The 17,279-nt window shown below is 44.4% G+C and overlaps 1 protein-coding gene and 1 long non-coding RNA gene across 7 annotated transcripts; one reads left to right on the plus strand and one right to left on the minus strand.

The window, feature by feature from the left end:
- Positions 1-1,084: 1,084 nt before the first annotated feature.
- Positions 1,085-6,822, minus strand: TEX51 (testis expressed 51). 5 transcript variants are annotated; one of them, XM_082690866.1, is made up of 8 exons: positions 6,593-6,822; positions 6,419-6,493; positions 6,088-6,177; positions 5,831-5,848; positions 5,658-5,741; positions 4,450-4,525; positions 4,319-4,364; positions 1,085-2,623 (listed from the first exon to the last, which is right to left on the minus strand). In XM_082690866.1, exons 1-8 carry the CDS (start codon positions 6,792-6,794, stop codon positions 2,594-2,596), a joined length of 621 nt encoding a protein of 206 aa, XP_082546992.1. In that variant the 5' UTR covers positions 6,795-6,822; the 3' UTR covers positions 1,085-2,593. The 5 variants fall into 5 exon arrangements, with proteins under 5 accessions (XP_082546992.1, XP_082546995.1, XP_082546994.1 ...); XM_082690868.1 differs by lacking the exon at positions 1,085-2,623 and adding an exon at positions 3,707-3,901; XM_082690867.1 differs by lacking the exon at positions 1,085-2,623 and adding an exon at positions 3,707-3,904.
- LOC309844283 lies at positions 5,162-16,977 on the plus strand. 2 transcript variants are annotated; one of them, XR_014300582.1, is made up of 5 exons: positions 6,937-6,998; positions 8,221-8,302; positions 15,173-15,269; positions 15,561-15,638; positions 16,894-16,977. It is a non-coding gene; the product is annotated as an uncharacterized lncRNA (long non-coding RNA). The 2 variants fall into 2 exon arrangements; XR_014300581.1 differs by lacking the exons at positions 6,937-6,998; positions 8,221-8,302 and adding an exon at positions 5,162-5,250.
- The last annotated feature ends 302 nt before the right edge of the window (positions 16,978-17,279 follow it).

Genomic DNA, 17,279 nt, shown 5'->3' on the forward strand with positions numbered 1-17,279 from the left:
ACTGACTTTAGAGAAATTTAGATCTGTTAATTGCCTGACAGAATTCAAAATAATTATTCTAAAGATAGTCAGAGAGCTACAAGAGAACACAGCTAAATAATTCAATGTAATTATGGAAAGCAATACAAGAACAAAATAAGAAATTCAACAAAGAGATAGAAAAACACAAAAGAACCAAACAGAAATTTTGCAGTTGAGTATGTATCCAAAGGTAATGAAAAACAAACTCTTTTCTTTTCTTTTTTTTTTATTTTAAAGATTTTATCTGTTTATTTGAGAGAGAGATAGGGAGACAATGAACGGGGTTGTCGCGGAGGAAGAAGTAGGGCAGCAAGCCAGATGCGGGGCTTGATCCCAGGGTCATGAACTGAGTCAAAGGCAGAATCTTAACTGACCGAATCACCCAGAAGCCCACAAAAACAAACTCTTGAGAAGATATCTGCACTTCCTGTTCATTCATCGCAGCTTTATTCAGAGCAGTCAAGACATGAAATCAACCTAAATGTCTATCAACAGATGAATGGATAAATGGATAATGGATATCTATCTATCAATCTATCTACTTATAAATACACATAAACATACATACATATATTACATTTTATTATAACATAATAATATAATATCTATAAAATGACATGAATATTCATGTTATTCAGCCACGAGAAAGAAGGAAATCCTGCCATTTCCAAAAACATGGATGGTCTTGAGGGCTTTATGCTAAGGGAAATAAGTCAGACAGAGAAAGACAAATACTGTATGATATAACTTACGTATGGAAATCTAAAAGAGCCAAACTCATAGAAACAGGATAGAATGGTGTTGGGGAATGGGGAAATGGGGGAGATATTGGTCAAAGGGTACAAACTTCTAGTTATAAGACAAATAAGTTCTAGAGATCTAATGTACAGGATGGTGCTAGTTAATAATATTGTATTATATACTTGACAGTTCCTAAGAGAGCAAATCTCTGACAAATTGTATTTCAGATCTTTTCTGTTTGATTTCTTTGTCTTTGGGCCTGTGCTGGTTAAGAACAGGCTTGCTCCTGGGAGGATGGGACAAACAGATGCAATGCATTTGTTTGCATTTTCTGCATCTCTGTACTTCCAGGCATCTGGACCTCTCACATTCTATCTTGGCAAAGTAGAGCTCCAAGTTTTGTCTCTTCAGCCCGTGATATTGTTAAAAGCTTTGATGACTTCTCCACACTTTGCAGGCATCTGCTGGACAGCCCCCTCAAGATTCTCAACCTGTACTGTTGAAGCCCAGAAGTGCCAAGGAGAAATTCATTGCAAGACAAGGGCTTGTCACCACAGAGAACTCTACTTCCATCTGGGACCTTGGACCCATTAGGGACCTGATGCCTTAAACAGACTTTTGTCTCATTTTGCTCTTTTGATGTATTTTATTTTTAGTTGCCCTTGGATGGTAGTGTTGGTATGCTGTAAGCTGCTCTGTCATACCTGGAAGCATAAAGTCCTTCAGAGTCTATATTTTGACCAAGATTTACCTGAGTCAAAATTCTTTGATCTTTTTACTCTAGCAGAACTCAGTATCTGCTTTTCATGCAAATATATCCTCAAATAATAATAAAAAAATCTGTTGATAAGAGATATACACATACAGACACACAAACTCATAAATTATACCCGGGATTTTCTATTTCTGCTGCATGCATCAGAAAGCAGTTGCTCTGGATACTTTTGAAGTAATGGTTTAAGTCCCAATTTAAATATAAATAGGAAACCAATATCACCACCATGAAAGCCTGGCTTTCCCTCTCTCCTAGGTGGCAGCCAGCTTTTACAGACACACAGAATCACAGTTTCCTGGAGGTCCATTACTACAGCCTGGGGCTCTGGCTCAGTCACTCAGAATGGATATGAGGATGTTCTCACCATTTGGCTATAGCTATGTCTTTATGCTTTCTCCAAAAACCTTATATCCATGGACCCTTCCTCAGTTTTGTGAGGCAGGGATAATCTGTGGAGCTGGATGGAGGGGATATCTCAGCTGCCTGCATGTGGAGCCGCATACACCCGGCATAGCTACTCTTTCTCTGTCTGGATCCCTGACCTTTCCCTAGGACTCAGGCCTGCCACTGGCAAAGCCCTCCACTACTTCTTCCTAGCCCTCCTTGCTCACCTACTTTCATTCCCTTTGGGCCTGGGTGCTTCTGTGGTCCCCACCTCTCAACGTCCTCTTACCTGGGCCTCTCCCTTCAGCCATATCACATTTCTTGGAGTTGCCTGAACCCATCAAACCTCTCATACCTCTGCTATGCTGCAACACTAAACTCTCAATGACAACACTTCTCTCTTCTCTCTTCCTTCACACCTTCCATGGTTTCTCATTGTTGAAGACACCACCTTGGAAGGGGGTGCTTCCTGGGTCTTCCTGGGCTGGGGGCTGGAGATACCTATGGCTGGGGACCCACAGCTGCTCTCAGCCATTGGACTCCCTGTACTGGTTGCCATTTATGGTCTATATCCATTTTGCCTCAGTGTCTTGCAGTCCCCCCATTGTAGCCAAGTTGTGGCCCTTATGGCAGGCTGGTTCTACTGGAGTCAGGTCACTTCCAGGCTGGGTGCTAGCTCTGGAAGAGGGGCACCAGAAGGGCCTGTGGAGACAAAAAGGCTTGTTTCAGCAACTGGGCTGTGGGTCCTGGCAAGATTTCAGTGGACTGGGGGTGAGGTGAAGGGGTGAGGGCATTACATTTTGACCCAAAGCATGAACAAATGTAGGATGGCAAATGTGAATTCAGTGGGCTCCAAGGCCAGGGCACACCAACCTGGCTGAAGCATGACATCCTCCCTCCATGCTCAGATGGAGGAACAGATGCAGAAGGGGGAGACTAAAACCTTAGCATCAGAGACAGGACTTGAGTCCAGGTTCTGGGTTCTTGTCCTTAGCTCTGGTCCCAGACATGATTCCTTTCAGCTCCCAGTAGTTGGCCTGCTGAACAGGCTCTGGGCCTGGCAGTGGCTTCAGTGTTGCCAGAGTAGAGCCTGTTTAGTTTCAAATAGAGCCTGAGCCTGAGCCAAGGATGACAGGCCAGGAGAAGGAGTGAAGAAAGATACAAGGTTGAGTGGAAAAGGCAGAGTTGAGCCTGGAGGACTCAGAGGTTCCATTTAATCTGGCAGCCTTGGGGGCAAACAGGAAAGGGACATGGGGATGGAGGAGGAGGAGGCAAAGCCCCTTCCTTCTACCCCCCCCCCCCCCATCCCTGTCTATTCCCACTACCACAGGCAGAGTCCGGGAAACCTCACTGTTAGCAGCACCAGATTCACTGGGGACCTGGGTGTTGCCAGGCTGGGCATCTTAGCCAGAATGTCAGGGAGGTCTGTTTGAATGTGACTTGGAGCCTGTTTTCTGAAGCCTTTCTTCTCCTAGTCCCTGGGCCATGAGCTGGCCTCTCACTGCTTCTGTTCCATACCTGGGCACAGGGACCGAGGCCATCTCTGCCTTCATCTTTAGTGCTGGAATTAAGTGAGACTGGACTGAGCCTGTGGAGTTACCACTGCTGGGACCAGAGCAGTAGGAGAAGGGTGTTTCAGAAGAGTAAGGGTGCTGGGCCAGCAGAGGGAGGGTGAGAGGAGGGAACAAGCCCCTTTAGGACCTTATGGAGATGATCTCAGTGTCAGCTGGGTCTGTCCCTACCCCACGGGAAGCCGATGCTATAGTTCATCAGAATAATAGGAAGATGTTTTAATGAAAGGCATTTACAAGGCATGGGCACAGGAAAACCACAAGACAGAGTGTAGTCTTTTGGACCACAGGAATGCTACCACCCCCTGTTGGAGAGTGTCAGGCAAGGGACAGTTACTGGAACTCAGAGATGAATGAGCTTCCTGACAGCAACTGTGATCTTGGTTCAGACCAGTGGACTGCTGGGTTCCTGCTGAGACAAGAAGCAGGGCATTTACACCCCCACCTTTTGCATGCCATTGCCTCTGTCCCTCTGAACTCTTGCTGGCTAAACCTAACCAGAAGCAGAGAGCAGGAGGGCCACATTGATTGTCTATATATGTCAGGGAGTGTGGTGGCCCCTGTGGGGAGAGGGTCTCCAGAGGGACAAGGACAGCTATAGGTGGAGGGCACGTTGTGGAGATTTGCTGCCACTGTTTCCTGGTCCCCTGGCCCTGAGTGTGTACTCTCATTAAGAGGATATGGGGCCTCCGGAGCCCCAGCCTTGATCCCACTTTGCTCTGGATGTCACACTCTGGGAGCCAGGGTTGAGACCTCCAGCCTTGCTACCCCCAGCTTTCCCTACTTGGGACACCTACATTCTGTCAGGGGTCTCCATTCCCAGTACCTTTTCAGCTTCCTTCTTCCTCTTCCCATGCCAGAAAATGTACCATCTGGGCCAGGAAACAGAGTGGAGATGGATCAGTCAAGGAGTAGGTTTGTCTTCTCTGGGGATGCTAGGGCTTGAGAGTCACTCACCCACTTCCAGCTATGGCTGCCAGAAGCAGAATAATGCCAAGGCTCACAAACCATGCGAGGATTCTCCGGCTCCTGGCTGGGGGGTATAAAAGGGGGAGCCAGGTGTTTGGGGGGGGGGGCAAGGAGGGCCATCTGGGCCCAGAGAGACTGCATTCTTTCCTCCTTGTATTTGTCCACTCAGTCATTTGTTTGCAAACACTTACTGAGCACCTACTGTATGCATGGCATATATTAGAGATAAATGAGACATGGTCCCTGCTCTCTATGAGGTAGGCTAGCAAACAATTATGGTGTGGTGTCCCAGGGAAGCAGAGGAGGACAGAACAGAGGAAAAGTAGGAAGGCTGATGAGCTTCAGGCGGGGGAGCTTGTCAGGGAAACCTTCTTAGGAAGTAGGACTTCTGACTGGACTTTGAAAAACAAGTACGAGTTCAGTTTTGATCCCATGGTCAAGTAAAAAATTGTGCTGTAGGCAGAGGACACAGAATTCAAAGAAAAAGCTTGAAGTCATCTGTATGTACAGCATGTCAGCAGCTCAGTGTGGCTGGGGAGGAGTGGGGTGGTGGAAGGTGTGTAGGGGCTATTTGCACAAGGCCTTCCGAAGAGCTAGGCCTTATCTGGAGAGCAGTTGGGCTACAAACAGGGTGTGTCATAGGAAGATTTGCTCTTTGAGAATGTTCCTTGGTTATTGAGTAAGATGTGGCCAAGAGGGGCAGGGAGGCCAGCTGAGTGACGCTAACATAATCCAGATGAGAAGTGAGGATGCCTGAGGAATGGTGGTGGATACTGCAATGAAAACATGGTAACACATTTAAGAATTATTTAACAAGATTTGGTGATTGCATGTCTTGACTATAGGGGAGGGAAGTTCCTGGTTTAGGAGGCTTAGGGCTTGTGTGGGGCCATTTGCTGAGAGGGACCCTGAGGGAAGAGCAGATTGGGGGTGGAGGAGTTGAGTTTGAATATGTTTCCAAGCATGCTTGCTTTGAGGGCCCGAGAGACCTCCAGGGGAGATGTCCTAGAGGTAGATGGCTTTATGGCTCTGAAGTTGGACATGTGGCATCAAGAAATCCCAGGAATTGCTATGTTCTCTGGATGGACAGCAAAAAGAGCTTGAGGCTGAGCAGAGGAGGAAGACAATCCAAAGACAACAATGACCCAGGATGGAGTACGGGCAGGTTGGATGCAAGATGGCTAGCTGCCACTGACCTGGGCAGAGAGTTGGGTCTTTGCAGGTAAGAAGGTGTGTCTTGCAGCTGGCACAATTGATGACCTCCAATGTGGGGTGGAGTTCTGTTAGAGAGGATAGGCAGTAGCCTTAGCCAGGGCCATGTGCCCCTCACCTCTCATTCCCCCACCCCCAAGTCCCCATACATACTCACCACAAGACTTGTTACAAGCTGCCCAGGAGGGTGAGATGATAGAGAAACTGAAGTGCTGGGGGAGGCAGACAGAGCCACAAAGGGTTGGGGTATCATCAAGAAAGGGAACTTGGAGAAGGTGTGGACAGGCGCCCAGTATGTGGGCAAATGGGGATTCCTGGGGAGGGACATTGGAGGGGCTGCAGACTGGGCTCTGTTCTCAGTCTTGGGAAAGGTGAAGGGCTGGGTGGTGGGCAGGGGCCATCTCCACCGCTCACCCTTCTCCTTCAGCTTCTTAGACGTCTCATTCAGCCTGTTAGTAAACACCTGTTTCTGAGCATTAATCTCTCTCAGAAGTGATGGTTTATCTGAGTGGAAAAGGAAGAGAGGAAGAGGTGTGTTCATCATCTACATTTTATAGGTGGAAACAATTACATAACTCAAGATTGGGAATTCGAGCCAAGTTTTTCAAACAGTAACTGCACAGAGCACATAGATGCTGAGTCAGTCACCACTCTTCACCACATATCCCCACCCCAGGCCAGCAGGCCCTCTAGAAGTGCCTTGGGGTTCTGGGTTTTGTCAACAGAAGCCTGGGGGCTTCCTCACCATCTCGAAACTTCTTAATGGCTTCATCTATGTGATTGAATAATTTGGCTGTTGCTTCCTCCATATGGGCATGATCTGAGAATGAGATGTGGGATGAAGGGCAGTTGGGGGTATAAGATCCCAGGTCAGGTAAAGGGCCCAGCCCTGATCCCTAGTGTCTAGGCTGTGCCTCACCAAGATACCAGGGTTCTGGGAAGACATAATCCTTCTTCAGGAATAGGGAGTGGATGCTTTGGGAGAGATCTCTGGGTGGTCCTGGGGAGCCCCATAGAATCTGTAGGTCATAGTCTATCAATGCAGGCAGTTGTGGCCAGCAGTGGAAGCAGCTCTTCCCATTGATGGCAGGCAAGAGACAGGCAAGCAGGAGAAGCAGCATCTTCTGGGGTCTTCACTCTATGCTCTTAATACCCTGCCTAGCAGTTCCACATGGAATGATGGTAGTCCCTCTCCCTGGAAACCACACTCTCTTTGCAGAACAAAGGTAAATTCCACAGGGCACAGTGAGGGCCAGTCATGATACAAAACTAGGCTGTGGTGCCAGAACGAAGTCAAGGTCTCAATATCTCCCTCTGAATATGAGGTCACTTATGTTCTTGGGGAGGATTCTTGTGAGGATCAGAGAGGTGGCTGTGCAGTCTTGTGTTGATGATCAGCTCTCCTGATGGTATTTACCATGTATGACACAGTTCAATTGGCTGAAATTTGAGAAGTCAGGAGGGAACAGCACAAAGAGAGGGCTAGTTATGTAAAGAACATGATTCACTTTTCCACATAGAGATGGTCAGCCAAGGGGAAGCTTATGGAACATATATCTTTTTCATGGCACATATAAGTTAGCAGCTGTCTTGTGCCTGCCCAAGCCAAAGGAACATAGCTATTCCTACCACAGTGTAGTATAGACACACTGTAGACAGAGTTCCAGTCTGTACAGAGAGAGAAGTCATCTTTGGGCCAGTAGTTCTTGTGTGTAATGTGCACTGAAGAAAAACAAAGCTCCTTACCTGTGGGTAAGGTGTGGTAAAGAAAAAGCCAGTGGAATATTTGTCATTGCTTAGCTGGTAAGCTTTTTGTCTTCCATGCCAGCTTCTGAGTGTCTGAGGCTGGATTATGAGCAGCTGAAAGCCACCAGGCATTTGAAGAATGCGTCTTACATGAATAGGAGGAAAAACAAAACAAAACAAAACAAAACCCTAATAGCAAGAAATCAAAACAAAAGCAAACAAAAACCATAGGAAAAAGAAAGGGTACAAAGATTTGGTGAGAAACAAAAGAAAACTTAGAACACCACTATTTAAATAAACTATTGCTTTCTCCAGACAAGAAGAGACAGCTATGTAAAGGAAAAATAGAATAACAAAAGTTATTGGAGATTAAAAATATAATAGCAGGAATTCAAAAAAATTCCATAGAAGTGTTAGGAGATAAAGTTTTAGAAATCTCCCAGATAGAAGTACAGAAAGACAGACACAAGAAATAGGAAAAAAAGATACATTAAATAGTCAATCCACGAATTCCAATATCCAGCTATTATAAGTTTCAGAAAGAAAGAACAGAGAAAATTGAGGGAAAAATTATTCATGATAGAAATTTGGTAGGAAGTATATATGGATAGGAATTTTATCTTATAGGGAGAGGAATTTGGAGGACAGGCATCAAGATTTGCCAGAAGAAATAGTTGAATTGGTAAATTCCCTCAGGTGGGCTCTGAGATGAGAGAGTGATTCTGAGTACAACACAGCTGATGCTTTCCCAATGACTGGACAGTTTTGAGATTAAGGAATTAGCATACTTTTTCTACTCAGGCCATGCTCTGGAAGGAAGGTCCCAAATCAGGACTGGAAAAAACAGTGCTCCCTCCCCTGATGTCCTGGATACCATTCAGAGGTATATAATTATGCAAGTCAGTAGCTTACAATGTTTGCCATCACTTGTGGTGAAAGGGGGGCTCTGCCCAGCCTGTGTGAAAACACAGTATTGACAGAAATGATACAAGGAAGAAATTTTAGAAAGCCATGTATTTCCATATTGAAGGGGCCCACTGAGCAGATATTGAGGGGTAAGAATAGGGAAAACCACACCAAGGCACAGAGAAAAAAAAAAAGACCATGCGCAATAATCAGAATTACTTCAGACTTCTTAAGAGCAATGTAGGAAATAGTAGACAATGGAACAATTTTATATTCTGAGTAAAAATGTATCCATGTTATAACTCCATACTGAGGAAAATGTCAGGGAGGAAGAAAGACTATTTCAACCAGACAAGGTTTAAAATTAAACTCTATTATCTTTTCTCGAACTATTGGGAGATATGCTCCAACTAAATGAACAAAACAAGGAAACAAGATGAAGACATGAAGTCAGGAAATGGAAAATCTAACCTTGCAGAGAGGTGAGAAGAACCTCCATAGTGACACCCTAGAATGACAAGTGGTCCAGACTGTTTGACTCTCCTTGGATGAAGAAAATCCTGAAATAGGCAGCCTAGGTCAGCCTCCTCTGGGACTGGGTTTCTTTTCTGACTTTCTTTGGTATTATTTGTTCTCTTTTGCTTTTCCTTGGCAGAAATAGTCTTTTCTCAAAATGGAGGTGGTGATGTTCAATATTCAGGATTTTGTTTTGGGCAGTGAAATAATCGGAGTAGGTCTTTAGAGTGCTTTGGCATCAAGCTATCAGGAAACCCCTGCTGAAGTAAAGGAAATATTCTGTAAGAGGCAGTCATACTTGTTAGAGTTCGACCCTAAGATTTGGGTTTAAGCCCTAGAGTGTGCTACATCTTCCTTTACCTTAGTTTATGCTTGTCCTCTAGGAAACTTGTGAGGGTAGGTTTCAGGCGTCACTTTGTCCTTGGCCCAATACCATCTAAATTCACCTTGGCCTCCTAGTGTTAGTCAACTAAAGTGGTGCTGACACTTTGAAGTGGTAAAGATTTTATTTATTTGTTTGACCCACAGAGATCACAAGTAGGCAGAGAGGTAGACAGAGAGAGAGCAGGGGTGGGGGGGTGAGGTGGAAGCAGGCTCCCTGCTGAGCAGAGAGCCTGATGCAATGTGGGGCTCGATCCCAGGACCCTGAGATCATGACCTGAGCTGAAGGCAGAGGCTTAACCCACTGAGCCACCCAGGCACTCCTGAAATAGTATTTAAATATAGAATCACAGAGACCATGGGCTTGGGGAGCTTTTGATCCAACACATTGCCTATGACTGGTAGCTCTTCACATCTTCATTTTCTAGCCTCGACTTGCTTGCCTTGATTTCTCTTCTTATTTCTGATTAATTCAATAGTTTGTTGTATACTTGGAATGAATTAGGAATTTGGTTTGAATTAGAAGTCTAAATAGTAAAGGCAGCCCTTTCCATTGCTAGGCATCTTGGGAGTATTAGAGCCGCCTTCTGTATATTGAGATCACATCCATCCTGTGCCTCCTGCAACTTGGGCATGTCTCCTAACCCTGACAAAGGAAAGCTCATGCAGTTTTTGAAAACACAAATAAAGCTGCTTCTTTGAGGCCAAACATCCCTCTGGCCCAAGAGGTTTGTTTGTTTGTTTGTTTGTTTGTTTTTAGGTTCCTATCTTAGAATATGGTTTCCTGTCCCCTCCCCCCACATTCTGATTGCTTTCCTTTCAAACCATTTCTTTCTGCCAGAGAGAAAGGTATTGGCAAAATTGTTTGATACCATCACACATAGATTTCCCTGCATATTGCTTCATAACCAGTTACCACAAACTTAGTCGCCTAAACAACACACATTCATCATTTTATGGTGTCTTATAGGTCAGAAGTCTGGGCAAGGCTCACCTGGTCTCTATCAGGGTCTCACAAGGCTGAAATTGTGATGTTATAGAGTTGACCTTGAACAACATGGGTTGTAACTGTGTGGGTTTAATTATAAGTATAATTTTTCTTTTCAACAAATACATTATAGTACTATAAATGCATTTTTTTCTTCTTTATGGTTTCTTAACATTTTCCTTTCTGTAGTTTATTGGAAGAATAAAGTATATAATACATATAAGCAGGAAATATATGTTAATTGCTTATATTATTGTTAGGCTTCAGGTCAATAGTAGGCTACTAGTAATTAAGTTTTGGGGGAGACAAAAGTTATGTGTGGATTTTCCACTGTGGGGAAGGGGTTTGTGCCCTGAATCCTTATGTTCAAGTGTCAAGTGCATATCCTAAGCTAATCAGAGGAATGAAATCCTTTATATTCACAACACTGCCTTATGTTCAGGGGCACAGGATTATACTGGGTATGGACAACAGGGGACAGGAATATTGGGGATCATCACAGAATTCTGCCTACTACACCTCTAAATCTCAAATATTTACTCTTTGGATCTGTGGTAATGTCACTAGCCCCCCTCCCCACATATTTAGTCACCAATTTGGGTTATGAAACTATGCCTCCCCATAGCCCCTTAGTGTGAAAATAAGTTAGTTAGAGGCATAGCTGCATTGGCACCAACTGACACCAATTACCTGGAGTTAGTGCATACTCCATAGGTTGAGGACACCATCTATCATAAGACTGACCTCACTTCAGACACTAGCCACAGGGTCTGGGGTTCTAGGCCATCTTCATTTCTTACCACCTGGTTACAAATATGGGTTTTCCCACTATCCCCCCAGGTTTCATGATTTGCTAAAAAGACTCACAAAACTCAGGCAAGTGCTATACTTATGATTATAGCTTTATTATAAAGGATAGAAATTGGAAACAACCAGATGAAGAGACAAATAGGAGGGTCGCAAATGTGAAGTTTCTGTATCTTCAGGATGCCTCACCCTCCTGGTACGTTCCTTTTCCAGGAAGCTCACTTGAGCTTCAGTGTCTACAATTTTTATTGGGGTTTCATTGTATAGACATGATTGAGTCATTGGCTATGTGATTAAATCCAACCTCCATCTTCCCCCTCCTCTTAGAGGTTGGGCTGATACCGCCTGGATCAAAGTGCAAACACTCTAAACACATGGTATTTCTGGCCTAGCCAGATCCTGTCTTGAGTCACTGCCTTAGCATAATGTCAGCAGTAAGCCCCCCCATAAGTAGCAAAGACATTCCTATCACTCAGGTTAAATCCAAGGATTTAGAGATTACCTCCTGGGAACCAGAGAGAAAGGCCAGCCAGATTCTTTACCACACAACAACAGCACATAAAGTTATTTCTGCTCATTAATATTTTGGCTTGAATACACCTGGATCCAATCTTTGTAATGCTTCTGTTGGAACCTTCTGAGAGGTTCTCAAGTTCCAGGTCCAAGCTTTTGATTCACAGGTGCTGAATTGTGGAGATAGCAGGATAGTAGCAATGAGAGATCTAGGGACAAGTGGAGCATTACAAGGTCATCTATTTTCACAGAGTGCACAAACAGATTAGCTTAGTTGGTCAGCAAAACTAGCTTAGAGGTTATTGGCTTGTAAATCCAGTGCAGTTGTTACAAGGAAGCTTCGTTGAAAGGGTGTTTGATAAATCCATGAAGTTAGTGTTGCCTTGGTAAATGCCTTTACAAAAGATTGAATTTAGTTTTTTGATTTTTTAAATGAAAAATAAAAAGAAAAACTCCTCACCAGATGACCTATCATAAATGAAATATTCATTTCATTTTCTTTCTGGTTAAAACTCATGTCTTGAAATGCTTTGTTGTATCTACTTAGAATGATCAATGGAGATGCCTGGGGGGACTTCTCCTGTAGAACTTGCTGCTAGAGAAGATTAAAATTGCATGAAGCCACTCATGTAATTTTAATGACCATCAAAAAGAATTTTGACTAGAATTGGGAGGAATTTAAAGTGAGATGCTTCTTCTGGGAAAGGCTGAGGCCATGGTCCTTTGGTATTGAAGGAGGCGAGATCAAGCGTCTATAGGACATTTTGTCTTCCACCTCTGTTTCTAGTTAGAGACATTATTTCTACCATCAAGGGTTAAGGAAAGAACGTCTGCAAAACTAGGAGCTCCTGGCCATCTTCTTGCTGCTTCTAGAGAATCATGCAGGGTAAGAGATGGGCATGGACTTAATGGGGCTCAGTGACCCATGTGTTCTTCCTAGGAGGAATGAGCTGAGGCCCAGGATGGGAACTGATGAAGGTTCAAGTGCAGCATTGTGCTTTCCAGACCAAGGCTTACCACCGTATACTTATACCGTCTATCTCTCAGATTTTCCATTTTATGCTCACTGAGCTCCTGCATCCATAAAGCCTACTCAGATTTTTCCATCTCAGTGATTTCTACATCTTCTGATCCCTCAGAAGGCCATGTCTAAGTTTTTCATTAGGTAATTTGTTATCTGCTGATTTAGGGACACATTTTTTTTTTTTAACTATTGATTTAAAATGGCATTAAAATCCAGTATAAGCCATACTGCCCCCCAGACCTTACCAGCCTGCTTTTAAATATGGGGTCACAATCACAATAACATTTCTCTGGGTCATCTCGTTTTTGCAAGCTCTCAGCTCTTGTGGCTCTCCCACTGTCAGTAGTTTGGGAAGCCCTCAGGTCATGTCTCCCCTGGGGTTGTGAGCACAGTTTATTTTATGCAGCTGGCCTGAAGTGTCTCCTCCTCTTTCTGATGCTGGGCTCCCCATTGCCACGCTCCACACACAATGTTCTTAGCTTCTTCTTCCTTATTTTGGATGCAGGGGATTCTGACTTTTTGCTGGGAGCCCAGTACTCTCCTGATTCCCCTATGAGGCCACAACTACTATCCCAAAGAAGAAAGAGAAATGGCTCCTCTCATTCAGTCACAAGTTCAAAGCAGAATGTCTGTGTTCTAAGGCACTGGGGTAATTCTGATATTACTTGTTTCTTCCAGTGGTTACATGTAGTAGCCCTTGACACAAGTTTGCTCATCTCCTCTCTTTGTTTCTTTCAGTAAGTTCTTTCTCATAGGCTCCTTGAAAAAAAGACTGGGACCTTTCCAGAAGTCTCCAAGACAGGTCTGATTTCTAAAGTAAATGTGGCAGGTAGAGACAATGGGTTCACTTATGCTGGTCAAAAGTGGTCTTTTTTTTTCTTTTAAGATTTTATTTATTATTTGAGAGAGAGAATAGACAAACGGGGAGCAGCAGAGGGAGAGAGAGAAGCAGGCTCCTTGCTGAGCAGAGAGCCGGACATGGGGCTCCATCCCAGAACCCTGGAATCATGACCTGAGCCAAAGGTAGGCACTTAACCAACTGAGCAACCCAGGTGCCCCACAAGTGGTCTTGATGGGACAAGTCTCCAGTTTCCAAATGGAATATTTGTTTTCCCTGGAGAAGAAGGCAAATAGGCAGAGAACTCTCAGGTATGGTAAGACTCTATCCTCCATGGCTTTTTGGTTTTTGCTGCTTAAGTAGAGCAGAACAGGGCCTTTGGCTGTCAGAAGGCCATAGCTATGTTGGGAGCTAGAACATCTTCTCTCCACTGAGCTGGCCATTGAGTCTGTTATGGCGTACAACTGAAGTTAGGAGGATGTGCTAATGCCAAGAATTTTGGACACCTTTGAAGGACTTAGGGACTGCCTGTCCTTTAATAAAACAAGAGATACTGGGGTCATAGGTCTATGAAAAGCCCTAAGTACAGACGTGTTCATCAATAGGGGAGGGACACAGCCTTAAGGCCAACGGTGGATGCACAGAGCTGAGGAATCTGCAAGGAGGAATTAGAGGCCTCAGGCAGAGCAGGAAACCAAAGTGGTGGTAGCCTGCTCCTGCCTGAAGTTCTTCAGTCCTGGGGATAAGAACACAAAGAAGTTTTTGGTCTGCAAGTGGACTCTATGCAAACCCTGTCAGCCACGCTGAGGGTCACAGGTTTAGGGCCCCAGGTGAATGGACGCCATGACCACTGCCATTCATTACTATCTAAGAAGCAGTAGAGATGGAGTGAAGAGATAGACTGGGTTTACTGTGGTCCTTCCTCCATGTGGAAATGAGGGAACAGGGAATACATGTGCATGCAATCTTTCCTGAGTTGTATCTGGGTTTGAAATCTTGCTGACATTTCCCTGTTGTATTATTTTGGGCTAGTTTCTTCATGTCCCTGATCCTTGTATCTTCAAATTTAAAATGGGGATAGTTAAAGCACCATCTCCTGGGGATTTTGTGAATATGTGTTATCAAGTGCTTAACGTAACGTATGTCATAAATTTCTCTTCAGTCCTTACCCTTCTCTTTGGGTGGACCTGAATTCAAATGGATCCTGTTGCCAAATAACAATAACTAAGCACTGTGAAGTGTGTACTACTAGGAATGGTGCTCAATCGCAACAGACACCGTTAGATGTGCACAATCAGTGGGTATCCCCCTGCTAGAGACCAGTGTGCAGGGTACAGAGGGATGAGTTTTGTCCTATTGGGGGCTGAATAGCCATGTGACTGGCAACCCAGGCATGCCTGTTTGCAAGCACGCACACACACACACACACATGCACGCACACACACATGTTTGCACATACTATGGTATGCGTCTTACTTAAGGGTTAACTAGTATAGATGAGTAGCTGACTGCTGTTGATTTGCATCTGGGAAGTAGTCTTTAAACACTTGGGCCTGCAGGACGCTGGAAAAGAATTCCCCTGGATCCAGAAAAAATGGAGATCTAGTCAGTCCTGAAGTGGTGGGGTGAGTGAGTGGGGCCACTGTGGGTGCAGGCTGGATGAGACTTCTTGAGACCAGGGAGAGCCTTGCAATAGAGAAGTCCAAGTTCCCACTTGCTGGGTGAGCTTTCCCAGCCTCCTCTGGTTGTCAGGTGCTACAGTCCTTTCCCATCCATCTAGGAAACATCATTGATTGTGCCTGAAGCTTGCTGAGAGCTGTGCTAGGAGCTCCACAGAAAAGATGGAATGAAGAGCCTTCTACTATGCCTGGGAGGAGGTGGGTGATTGCTTCCTCTGGGATTTTTATGTTGCTCAAAGTTAAAGGGTGGGCAGTAGTGGATGTGGACCGTGGGGCATGAGGTCTAGCCTGGAGCGGATGCTCAGCAGAGCTAGTTATTAGGGGCTGGACTGGACCTAGCTTGGCAGCTAGTTGGAGGACACAGGAGAGGCCTGGAGGGTTCTTTTTATCTTGTTGGGAGCTAGGCTGTGCTGTCTGCTGCCTGTCAGGCCCTGTTCTGTGCTTCCATACTTCTAGTAAACTCCTCCTCCCATTCTTCATTCTCTCTAGCCACAGCTGCAGCCAGGGATTCCCCAGATCCTTGGGATATATCTTCTGGTTGAAGTCCCCCCAAGGCAGTGCACAAAGGTAATCTGCTCTGGGTGTCTCCATGGAGGTGAGGGTGATATGCAGCATGCTCCCATGCCTCTTTCTACTCCTTTCCTGGCTTCCACACCTGACACCTGCATATTTTCACTGCCTTCCTAGCCATAGCTGCTTTTTAGGAAAAAATATGCTCCTCCTCACTTATATTTCAATATGTACCAGGATGTCCTTTCTGTTGGGAGTATTTGACTTCCTTGCTGTTGAATGAGAGGCTTTGTACTCTGTATTTTAAGCTTCAAGGGGACACAGCTATCATTTCAGAACCCGCTGTGATCCAGGTGGTTTATCCACATAATCACATTTAATCTTTACAGTAATTATATCAGTCCAGGTAGGCAAGGTCGGGCTCTAACCACACACCCTCACCTTTCAGTGGCCTGAAAAAAACAAAGACTTATTTGTCCTTTATGGTACTTATCCATATGGGTTGAATGGGTCTCTGATCATCAAAGCCACTCAGAGATTCTGACAGATAAAGCAGTCCCTCTTTTGGATCTTGTGGAACGCCATACCAAGGGGAGAAGAGAGTGTGGGAGGGTCTTTTGTGGGTACTTAAAGGCTCTAGCAGCATAAGCAATAGAGATTGCTTCCACTCACAAGTCACAGGTAGATCTAGCCATAGGGCCTTTCCCAACCTCAATGATGTGGGCACTTACAAAGCTGTGGTCACCTTACAGGCATGACATTTTATAAAGTGACTGGAATGAGCCTTTCTGTTAAGATGCCTTCCTCCCCAACTGGCTCCCCATACTCTCCCTCCCACCCCTTGGCCAGAGGAGAAGTCGCATGCTTGGTTACCAGTGAGGGTGATCACCACATCAGCTTTGGAGGCAAGGGGGAGCATCCCTATGTGACATGCACCTGATAAGAGTTACTTCTGTGGGCAATGTGACGAGACAGCAGGTAAAAAACCCAGATCTCTCTGACCTGAAGATCCACTGCTCAGGGTGAATAGTTCTACTTTTTCAGCTTGTTAGTTTTTATTATCAAAGGTCACTTATAGAATCCTAAAAGTTTTTTAAACTCACACAGAGCTCCAGCCTAGAATATTGTTATGCCAACTACGTGCAAAAGAATGCAACTGGACCACTCTCGTATACCATACACAAAAATCAACTCAAAATGAATTAAAGACTTAAATGGAAGACCTGAAACTATAAAACTCTTAGAAGAACACATAGTCAGTAAGTTCTTTGATATTGGTCTTAGAGATATTTTTTTGAATCTTTTTCTCTAGAAAGGACAACAAAAAGAAAAATAAACAAATGGAACTACATCCAACCAAAGAGCTTTTTGCACAGTGAAGGAAATGATCAAAATGAAAAGGTATTTGCAAGTGATATATCTCATAAGGGGTTAATATGCAAAATATATAAGTAACTGAATTCAGTATTTAAAAAATATGATCTAAAAATGGGAAGAGGAAGTGAATAGACATTTTTCCAAAGAAGACATCCAGATGGTCAACAGACATATGCAAAGATGCTCATTATCACTTGATCATCAGGAAATACAAATCAGAACTACAATGAGATAACACCTTGCACCTGTCAGAATGTCTAGTATCAAAGACAAGAAATAACAAGTTTTGGTGAGAATGTGGAGAAAAGGAGACCACTTTTT

This window comes from Mustela nivalis, assembly GCF_964662115.1.
Source record: "Mustela nivalis genome assembly, chromosome: 11".
Classification (NCBI taxonomy): domain Eukaryota; kingdom Metazoa; phylum Chordata; class Mammalia; order Carnivora; family Mustelidae; genus Mustela; species Mustela nivalis.

Bases quoted from the DNA above. Each gene is read 5' to 3' on its own strand.
- TEX51 (XM_082690865.1), bottom strand. From the start codon at position 6,794: ATGCTGCTTCTCCTGCTTGCCTGTCTCTTGCCTGCCATCAATGGGAAG. The intron at 6,178-6,418 runs GTGAGGAAGCCC...TTTTCCACTCAG, and splicing joins CATTAAGAAGTTTCGAGATG to ATAAACCATCACTTCTGAGA. The intron at 4,526-5,657 runs GTCAGTGGCAGC...TATACCCCCCAG, and splicing joins AGACCCAACTCTCTGCCCAG to CCAGGAGCCGGAGAATCCTC.